At 33.6% G+C, this 19415-nt stretch overlaps 1 protein-coding gene across 2 annotated transcripts in view; it reads left to right on the plus strand.

Moving 5' to 3' along the window:
* The window catches only part of LOC113511018 (uncharacterized peptidase C1-like protein F26E4.3), a 100679-nt gene that overhangs the window by 75863 nt on the left and 5401 nt on the right, over positions 1-19415 (plus strand). For both annotated transcript variants that reach the window (XM_031911991.2, XM_026894575.3), the window contains exons 4-6: positions 9024-9202; positions 11684-11864; positions 18477-18611. In XM_031911991.2, coding sequence (XP_031767851.2) covers positions 9024-9202; positions 11684-11864; positions 18477-18611 — 495 coding nt within the window. The remainder of the gene's footprint in view (positions 1-9023; positions 9203-11683; positions 11865-18476; positions 18612-19415) is intronic.

Genomic DNA, 19415 nt, shown 5'->3' on the forward strand with positions numbered 1-19415 from the left:
GATAAATTACTATAGAAACTCATATCTGTCCTGTAATTTAAAAATGGAGTGACGTTTTACTTCGAAATATGGCAACCAAGGAGATAAGTTTTTATTTAAATAATAAAAGGTTTTGTTTAAATTTCGAACTGGCTTGCAAATAGAAAGCTGTTTATTGAAAAAAAAAACAAAGGAACATTTGCGTGAAAAATTATTATTGTTCATTATTCGTCATTTTAAAAATAAAATTGTGTTTTTTATTTCCGCGCACTTTCCACAACTAGCCATTCCACGCACATTTGTATGTTCGTCCATTATTGCCTCAGTTGCTGGCCGCTGCAGTAATGTACTATTATTGCACTTAAACAAAAGATACAGCGATTAGTTTAACAATAGTATTTGCCGAAAAAAATACGACACTACTAATATTCATAAATAATAAAATAAAATGATATAATAAAAAATAATAATTTATCTATATTTGTAAATTATTAGGTATTTTTAAAATAATCGATAATAAATATTCCTTTTACAAATGCAACAGTCACGACAACATAACCTCAAGAAAAGAGCATATGGCCGCAGCACACCTGCAATGCCGCTGGTGTTGTGGGTAATCATGGGCGGCGGTAGCCACTTACCATCAGGTGAGCCGCATGCTCGTTTGCCTCCCGTGTTGTAAAAAAATACCTATAAAAATTTACAACGTTAACGAATACCATGTATTTTATTTAAAAAAAAAAGCCGTGCGATGTCGTGGCAGGTTGCTAGTCATTAAATAAAAGGTAAATAAAGTATTATAGAGATTTCGACTTGATCCCAATTCGATTGAGTCAAATCATTGGGATGATGTCATCGCAATCAGCTAATCAGGGAACTGAATCGTCAGTTAGCAAATAGTCCACAGTTCAAATACAGTGCAGTCCGACAATGAGGCAATGCGTCTACAACATCAAAAATATCTATTGCTGAGTTAATTAAATTGTATTTTTTAATACACATGTAAACATAATTATATTTCTATCAGTAATTTTTTTTCGCCTTCTTTATTTTTTACTTCGAAATTTTTCAAATACTTTTTCGATGGTAAAATTTTAATTTTCAGTGACAGTTAAAAAATAATATAATAAGTAATAAAATATAAAAATTAATATAATAATTATAGTAATAATAAACTCTTTATTGCGCACAATAGAGATGTATACAAGGAGTATTTATACAGAATGTGCATATACAAAAGGCGGCCTTACCCCTAAAAGTAATCTCTTACAGACAACCTATTATGTTATTAATATTATGTTTTGTTAATTAAATGAATATTTTTTTAAATAAACAATTAGAAATATGAAAAACTCTTTCGTGCGTATGATCATAGATCACTGCATATGATCACTGGTGAGAAAAAAGTGACTTATATCTTTTCCTATACCATATTACTAAGAACTAACAAGCAATTTGCTTTGATATGGACGCTCTGAAAAGCGAAGCTCTGAATAAGCTGAAGTAGCAACGGGCAAACGTACGAAGTCCTCCACTGGATATCAAATACATTGCAGGGAGTCAGTGGATACAGGTGGTTCAGGACCGTTCCTTATATCAATCTATAGAGGGAAATAATGTTTTGTGGAAAAATTAACGCGAAATCTGTATCTTGTTTACTTTATATCTGTTAATTTGCTGACAACATTTTTATGTCTTTATTTGGATTAGCGTGTAGTAGTTTTACCATTGATTGCCGCATGCTTCCTTGTTGCGTAATGTGTGAATACTATACCTGTACTGGGTAGCATACATAAAGCAATATAGCTGTCACATAGTCGTATGTTGATTAAGGTATGTAAGTCATGCTATGAGAAAAATAATTATTTATAATTCACTATGAGCGCCTTTGATATAACTCACCAACTCACGAGGAAATGTTTCGTCGGCACGTTTTTTTTTTCATGAGTGATAATGGAATGGTAACCCCACCCGCGCTATCGGTATACACCGGCGGGGCACCAGTGAAAGATGATAGGTGAGGATGAAGCAGGCCAGTTAGCCCGTCGTGACGAATTCAACAAGAATTGTTCACGATGGTTTCCAGGGGGAACCACGTGGAGGTCGACCTGATAGAGAATATTGCTAGCAATTTCGAACACCATTGCTAACAATCCCTTTCCCCCCAGGGCATATTGCTAGCAATGGGCTGTCAAACTCCATTGCTAACAACCCCTTTTCCTCCTCGTAGGCACGTTGGATTTTCTATAAGTGAAGGTTACTACTTTTCATCCGATGGGCCGTCAGCTTGTTTGCCATTCTAAGTTGTATAAAAAAAATTTTTCAGAGAGTAACATAATATTTTGGAAAATTCTATCTACTCGTATATATAAGATTCATTTATACATATAATATTTTCCGCAAAAGATTTTCATTATTATATTAGTTCGAGTAGTAATTAACAATTGTATAACATACTCGTACGTACAGAATTATTGAATTACAAACAGTATGGGTTTCCTTGTTTATGCGAGTGATGTTTATGAAACAATTTTCTAATAATATAAACGGTTGTTTCCCTTTCCTCATTCTTGGCTCTTCATCCAACCGACTTCAAAAGAAGAAGGCTCTCAATTCGATTGTATTTTTTTTTACGTTTGTTACCTCATAACTCCGTCAGTTACAAATCTCCGATTTGGAAAATATTTTTTGTTATCTAAAAGGATAGGTATGATTAAAATTTCGTTTCGTAGAAATTTTATTAAAATCGATCCAGTAGTTTAATTTTTAGATCGAAGTAATGAATAAATGATTTTTGAATTTTGAATTTTGAATTTTGAATGGCTTTTGACACAATTGAAGTCCATTTTTTTATTTAACACAATTTTAAATTATTTAGATCAATTAAATATAAAATTTGTATGGAAATATTTGTAAGTATATCCTTTAATTTGACTGATATGGAAGGAAGGTTCTTGAGTGGCGACCGCGTACGGGCAAACGCAGTAGGACGACCCCCCAGTAGATGGAATGACAACTTCAAATGCAGGGAGTCAGTGCATGCAGGTGGCTTAGGACCGTTCTTTATGGTAGTCTATGGGGGAGGCTTATGTCCAGCAGCTGATGGAGTTATAAGGTAACAAACATAAAAAAATGCAATCGAATTACGAACCTCCTTCTTTTTCAAGTCGGTCGAAAACACGATTGCTCAATTAAGAAACGAAATACTAAAAAAAATGTATAGCCATATCATTCAGAACGTTGTAAGGATTTTAACTATATACACATTACCTTTAAATCGGTTTATGCATTCAGAAGTTATAGTGTAATAAATAAAGTCACATACTTACCTCCTCCACACAAAAAATATTACGCTTCTTTTTTTTTTGTAGTCGTGTAAAAAATAACAACAAATTTGACTCACCTTTATGGAAATCGTTTGAACAACAATTATGTTATCATAACATCATTAATAACGCCATTAATATCAATCATAATTTAATTCAAAAACAAAACACCCACCGTTTATGGGTGTCATCATGTCAAGTTTATAATGTAAGGCTCACCTAGCCCTTTGTAATGTCAATCAGTTGGCAAGTGACCTTATGCCCAGTTTAACAATGAAGTCATAACTTTGAACATCAAAACAAACGCAGATCACCGTTGTGATCAGAGATTAATTGTATGTTTACGCTGCAGGTGGTCTGTATTGTTAGTAATCTATACAGACAGACAGAAGTCTTATTTTTTATTTGATAAAAACAATAACATTTAAAATATTTTGAAAATAGATGAGATTTATTCGTAAAAAAAAAATATAACTGTAGTTTCTTAACAGTAGTTGTGGTTTTAAAAATATTTTAGTATCAGAGGGAGACTTTGTACAAAAGTCGATTGCTTGGATACCTCTGTCCCATTCGTGTTTCAACCGTGAAACAGTTGTGTTTGCATAACTGTGCTTCGGTTTGAAGGGTGGGATATGGCGTGAATTTACAGGGTACAAAGAAATAACATCTGAGTCCTCGGGAATGGCAACGCATGGGGGGTATCATGGACGAAACAGTATATTCTGTTATGTCCATGGTACTGCTCATGTTTATAGGCGACGGTTACCACTTTCCATCAGGTGGGCCGTCAGCTTGTTTGCCATTCTAAGTTGTATAAAAAAAAATTAAGTGCACTTAGTTATAAGCATTTTTGAACAGTCATCTTTTTATGAATCTACCGCACAGTTCGGTATGCAATTTCAACTGAAAAGAAATGATTATCAGAAATATATTGATACAAAAGAACAAACACTCCGCCTTCGTGATAGTGCATATCAGCAGGTATACACTGGCGGGGCATCAGGATGATACGCGAGGATGAAAACAGGTCAGTCGGCCCATCTTGACGAATTCAATAATAACTTATTACGATAACGTCCATGGGGTGCCATATGGAGGTTGAGGTTGGGACATTTAGACCCTATTGTTAACAATAATTTTCCCCATAGGAGTCGTTTGTTTAAGACCAATCCGATAGGAAGGAATCAGATAAAAAAGAATTTTTCGTGTCTGTTTATAAGTGATAGTGTTATGAAGAAACGAAATAAAAAAAAAACAACTGTATTGAGAACCTCCTCCTTTTTTGAAGTCGGCTAAAAAAGGCTATCTAATCTAAATTTTCGATAAACATGAGGTCTGTATTTTGTTTTTATGTAACTGAAAATGGCTAATAAGCTAATAGGCTACGAGTAATAACCGTTGCCTATAGAGACGTGGATATATAACATATATATATATATATATATATATATATATATATATATATATATATATATATATATATATATATATATATTTATTTATTTATTTATGCCTCTATACCCTGTAATTTCATTACCATATCCCACCAATATAATATGTTAATAGGACGCAATCCTGTAATTAGATATTATTACAGCGAGTCCAATATCTGATTATATGTGATTCCCATGAACCGTGGGAATCATATATAGTTAATTTAGAATGGATAGAACATGATATCTGCATAAATACGAGAACTATCTTATGTCACGTCACGTGCATCCAATAACTTCCTGTATCGCATTAGAGGTGGTCGTTTTATCTAGTGGTCAGATCGACTTACACACGATCCCCCTTGCAAACCACGTGGTTAATCTCAAATAAATTAGCCCTGACGTTGCTGTAAAGGTCCTGGCATAGAATAAGCCTGTTTGGCTTTACTTTTACTATATTGCTTAATGACGAAATAGTAAATTTTGTTAATGATACAGTTTTTTTAGGTATAACAGTGGACTCGAAATTACAATGGGGGCCCCATATTTCAAAATTGGCCAGTAGACTCAGTTCTGCTGCATATGCAATTAGAAGAATTAGGCAATTAACAGACGTGGCGACGGCTAAACTTGTATATTTTAGTTATTTCCATAGCATAATGTCTTATGGCATACTGCTGTGGGGTAAAGCAGCCGATATAAATACTATATTTGTTTTACAAAAGAGAGCCATACGTTCTATTTATGGTATGGGTTCAAGAGAGTCATTACGTCAGTGCTTTAAAGACTCAAATATCCTCACAGTTACTTCACAATACATTTATGAAAATATTATGTATACACGGAAGAACTTAGCGAGTTTTAAAAAACTCAAAGACTGTACAAGTAGAAACTTACGCAATATAAATAAGCTTATTTTACCTAAATGCCGTCTGCACAAAATCAGTAATTCATTCTATGGTAATTGCATAAGATTTTATAATAAACTGCCGGAATCTGCATTAAATCTGACAGAGAGGCAATTCAAATCTTATATTAAACAATTTTTATGTAAGAAAGCCTATTACAGGATAGACGAATTCATAGATGACAACATATCAAGTAAATAATTAGTTTATTAGCATACAACGTTATAATTTTATTTTCTCATTGCTTTCTTGATTTAATTGATTAATTTTAGAAATATGAAAGCGTAGCGGTTTTTTGTATTAATTGCCGCATGCATTCTTATGTAAAATGTGAATACTATAACTATCAGATGGCAATTGTGAGTAGCTTTGACGTGGTCTAGTGTTTTGAGTAGTCATGCTCACTAAAATGTCCAGACTTGTGGCGGCGTGGTGGGCCGGGTCATTGGGCTCCCTAAAATATGGTCGAGCGCAGTGATGGCTGGCTCATCCGTCATACTCGTGAACGGGTGCTGCTTGTAGGGACTGGTCTGCTCTAATCACTATGACTGATTTCCTCTTATTAATTGTTTAACCAGTTGGTTATGTATTCAATTTTTTTTTTCTTTTTGAGTATTTAATTGAATTAGTGCTAATTGGTGGTTTGTATTCACACAATTAAACTTAAAAATGTAAAATAATAATAAAATTATTTAAAAGAGCATCACGCAAGTTTCTTGCTCGTTCTTCTTGTGATGAGACAGCTTTCCGAACGAGCGGTAAATTAAAAAAAATGTAATGACTTTTTAAAAGTGCTTCAATGTAAGTTTATTTGAATAAATGATTTCTATTCTATTCTATTCTTGGCTATTCCTTTCCCATAGGTGTCGTAAGAGGCGACTAAGGGAGTTTTTTTTTTATGGGTGTAAATGGAATGGTAACCCCGCCTGCGCTAACGGGATACGCTAGCGGAGCACCAGTGAAGGGTGATCGATGAGAATGAAAACAGGCCAGTTAGCCCATCATGATGAGTTCATCAGAAATTAACCATGATAGTTTCCAGGGGGTAACGCGAGGAGATCTACCTGGTTGGATATATTGCTAGCAATGGGATTCTTAGTCTCAATTACTAACAATCCCTTTCCCCCCACCATAAATCTTGTTAGTTCGAACTCCATGTGGTTCCTTCTGGAAACCATTGCGGTTCCTCCCTTGCTGGTGCCTTGCTAACGTATATCGATAGCAGAGGGGTTACCATTCCATTTTCATCCATTATAATTTAAGATTATAATAAATATTTCACAAAAAAAAATCGACTTTAATCGTGCCAAAATCAAATATTATTATTTAAATATTATTTAAAAAATCATCTATTTTGCTATTTAAAAACTAAACTACTGAACCTAATTATTTCCAAATTTTTTACGGAACTAATGTGAAAACCCTTTCAATAAAAAAAGAACAAATTTCGGATCGGCTCAGACGTCTACCAGTAGTCGGGGAACATACAAAAAAATAATAATAAAGATTTCGACGAGTGAAGAATGAATGAAATGAGAATGGGCCAACTGAGCTGCATCGTTTTTACTTATCATCTTTCACTTGCGCCCCGCCAGTGTATATAGTGTATATACTATTTTATTTTTATCCATTTTATTCAATCAATCCAGGTCTTCTCATTGCCCGCCATGTGGCGGGGGCGGGCGAGGTAGGGGCCTCGGGGCATACCCCTTTGCCCCAACTTCAACTCCGGAGGCACTTGCTTTTAAGCTGACATACACGATCTGTGTATGTCGGCGTGGCGTCTTCTTTCTTCCTTCTTGTCTGGTTGAAAATCAATAAGAGGGTTGCTCTTTTCCCTTGTGTATATATTTGCATTTATTTTTTTAATATATATAATTTATTGTTTTTTCACCCCTCTCCCCCGTTCCCGATAGACATAATAGGTGTTCAATTTATTCCTTAACGTACAAAACTACCTTGATACTAGATGGCGCCACCTTCACACAAGTAATCTAACTCCATCACAACACACATAAAAACATAAATTAACCATATCATTTATGTTATTACCAAGCTATTTGAAAAGCCCTCAAGGGGAATCTATAATTTGTTATAACATAGTATGTTTTATGATAATTTTGTATTATTTTACAATATATCTTGATGAGACCTCGGCAGCCTACTTTATAAGGCTGCAAGTCTCTCTAACAATTCAAACTTGTATATATTTTCATAAATTGCAATTCATATTACCATACCTACCATGATCTCCGTAATAACTAGTGCTTATATTAATCTGTGGTAATACAAAAAAAAGGGCGTAGATTAAGAAATACACAAAAAAGGCCAAGATTTGAAAGCAATCACACATATTTATTTAAATATGTGTGATTAAGGATTGACGTTAAGGAATAAGTTTCCTTTAATACAAATCTAAGAACAAGGAATTACATAGAAGGAATGATAAAATAAAAACACAAAACCATATGGTTGTCTCTTTTCTTCTTATGCAAATATATTTTTTTTATGTGTGGAAATGGTATGGTAACCCACCTGCGCTAACGGGATAAGCTGGCGGAGCACCAGTGAAGGGTAATAGATGAGAATGAAAACAGGCCAGTTAGCCCATCATGATGAGTTCATCAGAAATTAACCATGATAGTTTCCAGGGAGAACCGCGAGGAGGTCAGCCAGGTTGGGTATATTGCTAGCAATGGAATTCTCAGTCTCCATTACTAACAATCCCTTTCCCCCAAATGCAAATATAATTAGCAAAAAGAGGACGAAAGATATACCATCAATTGCTATTTTTCTCAATTCATGACAGGTTATGAGCTAAGAACATTTGCTGGCTAGTGTTCTATAGTCTCTATAAGTTTTTTATAGTCTCGTTTTCTAAATTGAATGTGTAACATTTATTCTTATTTAAAAAACACATATAAATTTTTTTAAACTGTTATTAAAAATATCTAATAATTAAAGTAGATAGATAGATAGATACTCTTTATTGTTTCCTCCAAGAGATTACAATAGTAAACTTACTATAAATATAAATAATTACTAGAAATAATCACAATGAGAAAACAATGGGCGACCTTATCGCTAAGAGCGATCTCTTCCAGGCAACCTTTGGATGGAGAGTATTTATTTTTATAAGTATTTATTAAGTAAACTTATTACAATTAAAATTTATATAGGACTAATCTAAAGGTATATCCTTTCAGATAATAAAATAATTTTCTAAGTCAGTTTAGGAGTTATGAGAAAAAAAAAACAATACAAACGAATTTAGAATTTTCTTCTTTTTAAATCGATTGAAAAGAGCTAGTAAACAAGTCTATTTGCATAAAATTGCTTTGTATTTGTATCAACAATTATATTTTCTCTTGTTACAGCGAATGCGTCATCCAGTCAGACAGACCTGAGGAGGTGCAATGGAGCTGTGAACAGGACGTGTGCCTGATCTCCGAGGATGTTATCAATGGCGTGAATTACGGCAACGAGAAGTGGAGAGCCGCCAACTACAGCGAGTTCTACGGGAAGAAATTGAAGGATGGCATTAAATATAAGTTGGGTGAGTTATTTATATTATTTTTCTAACAAACATGCAAATTTTGCTTCTCAAAAAAAAATCACTGACTTCAGTCGCGTCAAATTTTTACTTTTTTATCAGTCTATGTGCCGACGCGTTTACAAAGAATACCTAATCCTTTTTAATAATAATGTACCGATTAGATCCGTGAATATAGAAATCTTTAGCCGCGAATATAGGAATTGGGTCGCAATTTTTTAATCCGCGGAAGCGTGAATAAAGAACTTTTATTGTAGTCTATAAAGAATAAATAAATAAACTACATTATTAACGTACAGTATGGGCTGTAGCTGTTTTATTGTGGAAAAAAAACGACCATGTAAATCCGGGCCTATCGATAGTATCAATTCATCTCATTGTCTTGGCGAATTACGTTCGACTACTATACAGCCGAAGTCGCAGAAACTTCTCAGTATAACAACTTCAACATTAAATCGTTTCTGGCTTAAGTGAAAATAAACCAATTGTTCTAAAATAGACCAAGCGGTTCATTGTTTGTTTGCAATTGATTTCGCTTGCAAATACTATTTGTTTCATACTAAATAATTTAATAATAGGTCTATACTCAATACTAAGTTTGCAATGTATTAACTATTCTAACGTCTAATGTTTAAAGTTGACTTTCAAAATGCGTCTAGAGAAAGTCTGAACTTTAGGTACTTACTTTCACTTCACCTACTGTATTATAGTGCTTTCAATTCTATTCTATATTGTTTATCGCTAAGTTCGTGAGCAAACTATTATTGGTTTCTACTTTCGAGTTCATAGATGTGAACCTAAAGATTTAAAGATACTATATCTACGAATAACAATGTATTTATTTACTACCTTTTATCTCCGACTTTGGCCGCATAACTAAATATATAAAGACCTTGGTCGCGTGACTAAATATATAAAAATAGCCTATCTCCTATCCTTCCATTAAAGTAGCTCATTTATTTATTTACACTTTATTGCACCAAGTAAAAAGAGAAATAACAAATACAATAAATATTAGTGAGAAATGATACAAAAGGCCGCCTTATCGCTAAGCAATCTTTTCCAGACAACCTTTATTTTCATACCTTTAACCACATTCTATTCCGTGTAGCATAAAATTGGACTTTTCTTTTCTGTGGATGTTTAGAGGCGACTAAGGGAACATAATGGTCGAGGGATGGGCAGCAGCGTCCCTCTTTAAATATCACTAAAGTCTAACTGCGGTTTCTAACCCGCTTGTCTAGACTGGCAACTACTGGCAAAACCCCCCAATAGTGGGAGATCTGTGTTCAGCAGTGGACAGCTGCTGCAGGTGATGATGGTAATGATCCCTTACAGCTAGTGTATAAAGTGTACACGAAGTATATAGAGTCATCGTCATAGTGTTGGTTAAACCGTTAAGACACTAACAAATAAACTCGCTTGGGAGGAAAGGGATTGTTAGTAATGGAGACTGAGAATCCCATTGCTAGCAATATACCCAACCAGGTCGACCTCCTCGCGGTTCTCCCTAGAAACTATTATAATTAATTCTTGATGAATTCAGCATGTTGGGGTAAGTGGCCTGTTTTCATTCTCATCTATCACCCTTCACTGGTGTTCCACCAGCGTATCCCGTTAGTGCAGGCGGAGTTACCATACCATTTTCACCCATCAAAAAAAAACCTTCAAGAAAAGAATATACTCCTTTTTAAAAGGCCACCAGTACAACTGCAATGCCGTTAGTGTTGTAAGTGATCATGGGCGGCGGTAGTCACTTACCATTAAGTGAGCCGCAGGCTCGTTTGCCTACTGTTGTAAAAAAAAACAGCAGCGTCACTCTTAAAACATCTCCAAAGCCTAACTGCGGGTGCCAATTTGCCTGCCAAAGCGTAGCAACTACTGGCAAAACCCCCCAAGGGGGAGGTTTTGTGTTCAGCAGTAGAGGTTTAAAGGCTAACATGATGATGATGGCAATAGAATTAGTTATGTATAAACTTAAGTTCGTCTAGTTCTTTGTTTGAAAATTCGAAAATTGTCACAATATTGTACACCGCTCTACCCGCTGACGCTCGTTGACGCCCGCTGACGCTCCTCTCCACTTTGGGTTTTTTTTTTGGATGAAAATGGTATGGTAACCCCGCCTGTGCAAACGTGATACTCTGGTGGAGCACCAGTGAAGGGTGATAGATGAGAATGAAAACAGGCCAGTTAGCCCATCATGATGAATTCATCAGGTATCGACCATGATAGTTTTCAGGAAGAACCGCGAAGAGGTCGACCTGGTTGGGTATATTGCTAGCAATGGGATTCTCAGTCTCCATTACTAACAATCCCTTCCCCCCCCCCCTCCACTTTAGGTTATGTTGGAGGAGAACTCTTTTAGAGCTAAGCTCGCCTTTGTACATTTGTTTACCTCTGTCATATTTTTTTTTTATAATATTAGTGTCTACAATAAAGTATTAATGAAATAAAACAATTAAATAAATTTTATACTCTTCACAGGTACATTCCCGCTGACTGTGGAAACGAAACGTATGGGCTCTATCAGATATGACAAGAACATCGTCTATCCGAATGAATTCGATTGCAGGACCAAGTGGCGTGATTACATCTCGCCGGTCATCGATCAGGGCTGGTGCGGCTCAGACTGGGCGGTGACCATCGCTACCGTTGTGTCTGACAGGTCAGTTTATTTATTTATTTATAGTATTACCAACATAAGATACAGCGAAACATTTCAGTACAATACACTGGTAGATTAGATCTAACTGTTCTTACATTTACGAGTATAGGCAACCACAGCATGCCTTGTGTTTGATAAACATTAAAATAGAATTAATTTATTAAATGTCATTGAATGAGTAAAGATATTAACGATATAAATAATAATATAATATAAATAATGGAAATTGTGATTAAATTATTTTAAATTATAAATAAATATAATGTAATGGTGAGGTACATTAACTTCAAAGGTACATTTTATCCTCATCCCTCACTAATGTCCTGCTAGTGTGTACCGGTAGTGCAAGCTGGGTTGTCATTTATAAACATATTCTCTGTGTCAGTGGTGCTGTTCATGTCTATAGGTGACTTACCATTTTCTGTCTACGAATAGTGGGACGGTAGCTTGTCATTTTAAATTGCATTAAAAACAGAGATGCTACTCCCCGTTTTTAACATCCCCCCCCCCCCTACTTTCATATTAAAATTAGATACATATTCCTTAGTACATGATCCTGTACGAAGCAAACTTAATGCTAAAAGCATTCTCACCCAGTCAACCTTATGAAAGTGTTAGAATACTCGAATGCGTATTTTTTGTATTAATTAATATACATACATATATGTCTATTTTTATTTTAAAAGGCTCCAGTTCTAGAACTACTCGGTAACCTGACTCGTTGCACTCGAGCGCAACGCAAGACGTCATCTTGTTAACTTGAGTGCGACTAAAAATAGGCGAGTGTCGTCGACGTTCCTATGTGGACACTTGGTTACGTTTCATTTAGTTAGGGCACTCGTACACGGGGCGAGCTTATTGTAGGGCACTGTAGCTTCAACATTTTAATCGCCCCCCGGAGTTTATTTTGAGCTTTTAAAATCTAACCCCCTTATTCATAAAAACTAAAATGTTTTATAAACCTATTTTAACTATTACACTGTTTTGTCACTCTCTTTCAAATTGGGAATTTTGTATAAAAGAAAGAGACAAAACAGTTTAATAGCTAAAATAGGTTAATGAGAGATTTGACATATTATGAATAAGGGAATAACGGTTTTATATATTACTAGAGGTCCGACCTGACTTTACACGGATAAATAGAATTTTAGAAAATAACATATAGTATATGTTACTGCTAATAACGTAGCTTTGTATAGGTGAAAGAATTTTTAAAATCAGTTGAGTAGTTTTTAAGTTTATCTATTATAAATAAACAAACAAACAAACCTTTCATCTTTATTATATTAGTACAGAATCATCACCCTACTCGCCATCAACAGGGAATAAAAGAATTCAACGTCACACGCTACGAATAGAATCTAAATGACCACGTACTGTGCGATTTCAGAGATGTTTCCTCCATAAACGCTCAGATTGTGGAATGGGCTCTTTGCTTTTTTTGAAAAAGGTATATTAAGGTTCCTTTAGGATCTCAACACCAACACGCGCACGTGACACACCCCTAGTGTTGCCAGCGTCCATAAGCTACAGTTACCGTTTACCATCAGACGTTCTGTATGCTTGATCGGCACCTTCGTGGTATAAAAAAGTATTAAACCGAGCTGCCCTTAAATTGACACTAAAAGTATAGATAAATCAAGAAAAGAAACTCGTTTTTATACGACTTCAAAAAGAAAAAGGTTCACAATTCGGTTGTATGTGTTATGTTCGTTACTTTATAACTCCATCAAATCTAAACCGATTTGGATAATTCTTTTTTTTTCTGAAAGGTTATTATACAATACATACAAATTGGTTCCATAAAAATTGTATCAATATCGATTGAGTAACTTCGATATTAAATAAAATAACTGATATTAACAATTCAAGTAGGTTTTTATGCAATACAATCTTAAATTATAAATTTACAAATGGTAGTCAGAAATAATACAATAATTATGACAATAATTGCCGATTGGCGTTAAGCTATTAAATGGTTAAATAAAAAAAAACATACAACCTAATTGAGAACGTCGTCCTTTTCTTGAAATCGCTTGAAAATGTACCAAACATTTTGCTCTACAAAAAAAAGTAACTTCGATCGTGACAAAACACACTACGGATATCGAGATGTTTTGTAAATCTACACAGTTACACACATAGTATTTGAATTTCGAACGTGGACCCTCCATCTTGTGTTTTTATCACTGCGCGAGTTTCGGCATTGGGCGTTTTGACCCAGACAAATAAACAGTAAATAAATAGGTATTTACATTGTCATTGTACCTAAATGACAATTTTCAATTGTTTATGCCTTATACAAAAACTATTTTTAGAGATTTATTGCTTATTGCAAAGGCTCTATTCATGTAAATAATATTGTTATTCCGAGAATTAAGTTCACTACAAGGACAACAGTCGACAAATGCCTCTAGCTAGCAAACTTTTAACATATTCAAAAATAAATATCCAACCGATATGGGCGATATCGAGATGGGTGATGACCTTTTTTCCGTCATCAATGTCTAGGAGAATCCAATATATAAATATCGGATCGGTACCCATATTACCCATGCCTAATACTTATATATTAGGGGGAAAAGGGATTGTTAGTAATAGGGACTACCAGTTCCATTGCTAGCAATATACTCTATCAGGTCGACCTCCACGTGGTCCCCCCTGGAAACTGTCGTGCTGAATTCTAGGTGTATTATTATATGCCCTTTCATCCCACCTATCATCCCTCACTGATGTCCCACCAGCGTATACTGTTAGCGCAGACAGGGATAGATACTCTTTATTGTTTCCTCCAAAAAGATTACAATAGTAAACTTATTATAAATATAAATAATTACAAGAAATAATCACAATGAGAAAACAATGGGCGACCTTATTGCTAAGAGCGATCTCTTCCAGGCCACCTTTGGATGGAGAGCAGTAATTATAAACTGAATATCATTTCATTATCATCCATTAAAAAAAATACATACATATTGGTCTCTTAGAAATTTCATCAAAATCGGTTCTGTAATTTAATTTCGAAATCAAAATAACTTGTCTTGCCACAACTGAAGTCGACTTTTTTGTGGAACTTTTGTTTTACTTTTTTAACGTTTGCAATCGGCCTTAATACGTATCTTAGGATAAGCCTACAGTATAGTTACTTTTATTTATAATAAGCTGATACGTTCCTTTCCTTATGAATATTAAATATTTGTACACTCCGATAGATAATATTCTATCTACTTTACTGTATCATATTAAAATGCATAACTAAAATCCAATTATCGTTGGAAACTTGTTGATTACACCGGTTCGATATACTTGGAGTCAGATATTGTTTTGTACATATACAAGGTGATCCGGTTGTTCTGTCATATAAATTAGAGATAGGGACATCCTAATCACGTAGCGGTATTAAGTATAGCTACGAGCTATTCTCATTAAAATACACATAAAAAATTTCATAAAAATCGATCGACTTGTTTTGGACGAGTTCGACCACAAACATTGTGTTTGCATGGCTGTGTTTCGGATTGAAGGGTGGGATATGGCAGTGAGTTTACAGGGGACAGAGGAATAACACATGAGTCCTCGGGAATGGCAACGCATGGGGGGTATCATGGGCGAAACAGTATACTCTGTTATGTCCATGGTACTGCTCATGTCTATAGGCGACGATTACCACTTTCCATCAGGTGGACCCTCAGCTTGTTTGCCATTCTAAGTTGTATAAAATATTACATAATAATTAATAAATTTTACATAGATTTAGTTGCGCCTGTTTCTCAGTAGATAGTCAAATAACTACATACATATGTATATAGTTATTTAAGTTATTTAGCCATAAGTTCTTTTACAAATGAAAATGCATTTTTTTTTTTAATGAAATAATGTAATATTACTAAAATTTATACTAACATATTTATTAAATGACTAAAGTCTCAGCAAAAATAAAATAAAAAATAAAAAAAAAATCTATTCCAAATGGTCACCTTTGGCTTTTATACAGGCCTTTTATCTGTTCACTGTTTCCAATGGAAATTTCGCCGTTACTTACAAAACATTAAGCAAAACATTTAGATTTAAAAATAAAGTTAGTGAATCAATATTGATAAAATTGAGACCAATCTCCAAGTATATCCTTTCATTAAAAAAAAAAAGCAAATCAATTTAGAACTGATTCAGTTAAGAGTAATAAACAAATAAATACAATCGAATTGAGAACTGCCTTCTTTTTAAAATCGGTTGAAAATATTCAAAATTTATCCAATCGTTCTCGAATTTCGCACTTAACAATGTATTTAGCGATTCATTTTTATAATAAAGATGATGTAAATACAAAATAACGTCATCCACGTGTAAATTGTGAAGCACAGCGTTTGTATTATGCAATGCAATTGAATATGACGGTGAGCTCACTTCAAGGGTGGGTGAACAAGTAAACAAACAGGAGCTAATGCCGCGTCGTCTGTGTTTACGTTGAGACCCATTCATAATAGACCGGGCGTGACTAAATCGTGCCGTGGAATGATTTATTTCATTAATAATTTTAAATTTAGAATTCAGTAAAAACTTCGCGCCATTTCATTGATGATAATGCTATTTTTAACAGGTCACAATAAAGGAGGTTGTCTATTGTTTTTTTTTTTTTTATAGATATTAAATTTGTGCGCGTTGACTACAATCTTACCTGATCTTAATCGACGATGATGTCAAACTGAAATAGTGCTTATTCACTCTAACTTTGAAAGTTTTCTATATTAAGCATTGTGTTTTTTTTTTTTTTCATTTATTGTGACTTTGGCGAAAGCCATCAGCCAAAAAGTAACAATTACAAGGTAACAATATAAAATTACAAGATAAATTACAAAAATTATTATAGTTATAAATTAATTATAATATACTAAGAAAGTAAGTTAAGTAGAAAAGTATAAGTTACAATTACATATTTAAATTTCACCAATTGTTGAAGTAATATAATTAAAAATTTCTTGGTACAAATTAAGCATTGTGTTTTATTATACCTTTGCCAATTCTGATCCATTTTTTTTTTTAATAACCACCAATAAAAAAAAATATGTTTTATTGATCCCGTGCAGATTTGTTTAAAATTATTATGATTTTCTTACAATTATAAATAATTTCAAATAGATTGCCTACATTTTAAATCTGTTACAATAACCGTATCTTAAGTTTATGATCAGTTTTTAGATTAAAAAAAGCAAAACGTAATATTTTTTCTATGCCTATACGTTCATACCAATTTTTGCAAATTAGATAAAAGAATTATCTAATCTTTTTCCTATACCATATATCGTATTATTAATTTTTCAATATGAATATAAACACTATAATATCCCGTGAAGATTTTTGATAAACCATTTTCAAAAAATGTCTAATTCTAATGTGACTTAGTCCCACATATAGTTATTTAAATTATTAATCTATATATTGAGACAATATTTTATTTATTTATTTAAATTCACAATTATATAATATAAATAATGTAACCACATGATTTTATTTTTCTACAAAAGTAAATATCTATAAGTGATTTGACTGTTGCTTTTTTCGAACAGAAAAAAAAAACAAGTTTAGAATTTTATGAGAATACAAATTACTAACACGGCATAAATCAGTCGCAGTTATCTAGAGCAGACCTATATGATGCGTGCAGAATTAGATAAACAAAGAGAAAATATTACAGTGCATGCCACCATGCACTCCGCTCAATCTAAACAAATCCTAATTAACGGCGGACGCTAATTTTGCTTTTTAGCTTCAGTGTCGAATAACCGACGCTTTTAATTATTCAGCGGTAATTAGTGCTTACAATTTGTGAAGTGGCATGCGCTGGAAAAACCCAGACATCACGACGTTGTCAGGTTTAGGAAACTAACACTGAGCTTGTTTCTTGGGTGTTTATTAAAAAATAAAAATCGAAAATAAGAAAAAAAAATGGCAGATAAAAAAAAGACAATAGTCTATGGAAAAAAAAATAACCATTGTAATTTTTGTAATTTGTCTTGTAATTTTATGTTCTGTTACATTGTAATTGTTACTTTTTGGCTGATGGCTTTCGCCTAAGTCGCAATAAATGAAAAAAAAAAGTCCATAGAAAAGATGTTTATTCAAATAGACTTGTTTAAAAGCACATTTAAATCGTCATTATTTTTTTTAATCTATACTGCAAGGTTCGGAACGTTATATGTCGAAAAGAGCCCACAAGAAACACAACAGTTACTCTTTTAAAATATAAACAGAACTATGTAACATTTTTGTACATGCAACTATCATAAAATAATAATATAGAATAGAAATTAATTAATGTCTTTATTTATCACTTTTTAGACTCTCACAATTATATTTAAGAAAACAAATTTTGTTTTTTTTTTTTAAATGTAATTTATGGTTCAATTATATATAAGAAAAAAAAAGTTTTTTTTTATTTATTTATTTAATTTGTTGTTAGGTAATTAAAAATTCTGTTTACTACGTAATTTTTTTTTATTTCTTGAATGTTATTTAACAAAAAGTATTAACATCTTTATTAAAATTGCATACCTAATATGTAGGTAGGTAAATATCTATGTTTCAAATTTAAACGCTGCTAAATTTATTTTTCAGATTTGCAATCCAGTCAAACGGCATGGAGAAAATACTGCTCAGTCCACAGACACTTCTGTCTTGCAACAGGCGGTACCAGAGGGGATGTGATGGAGGCCATATTGATGCTGCGTGGAACTACGTTAGGGAAGATGGGTACGTAAACTTTTTAATAGAGGATTAAGAAATTCTCAGGAGTGGAAATGCCTTATTGTATTACCATAGACATCAGATTCATGATGTTGTTCATGCTTAATTATTCTTTTTTTTTAGACGGTCCACTTAAATGGAAAATAATAATCGTCACCTATAAATACGATCAGTATCATGGACATAACAGACTATACTGTGTCGCCCATAATACCCTTCATGCGTTGCCATTCCTGAGGAATAAGGTGTTATGACTCTGTACCCTATAATTTTATTGCCATATATCACCCTTCAAATCGAAACGCAGTCATGCAAACACAACTGTTTCACGGGAGAAAAACAAGACAAAAGCACCCAAGCAAACGATTCATGTACAGGACTCTGGTATAAAGTCATCATTAAATATGAGATGATGGAATATAAGTAGATCATATTCATTTATTTAACTCTTTATTGCACTATAAACAAAAATATACAATGACAAATGAATAATTCAAGTGAAATACAGTAACATAAATACAGATTGAAATATACACATAAAGGTAAAAAAGGCGGTCTTATCGCTAGGACAATCTCTTACAGACAACCTTTGGTTAAAGGAGAATAGATAGAAATTATAATAATAATAATAGATTATAGTAAGGCGTCTCAGCAACTTCTCGGAAAGAACGCCACTATAAGCTGCATTATTCAACCGTCATTCGATGTTCCCTGTGAGACGTCACCTAGGACCGTCATTAGTGTACCTGGCGTTCCTGGGCAAGGTTTTAAGAAGGTGCCTCCCTCTAACGACTTATGAAAATAGGTCAT

Source organism: Galleria mellonella, unplaced genomic scaffold (genome assembly GCF_026898425.1).
Source record: "Galleria mellonella isolate WM207_F2 unplaced genomic scaffold, CSIRO_AGI_GalMel_v1 utg133, whole genome shotgun sequence".
NCBI classification, from domain to species: domain Eukaryota; kingdom Metazoa; phylum Arthropoda; class Insecta; order Lepidoptera; family Pyralidae; genus Galleria; species Galleria mellonella.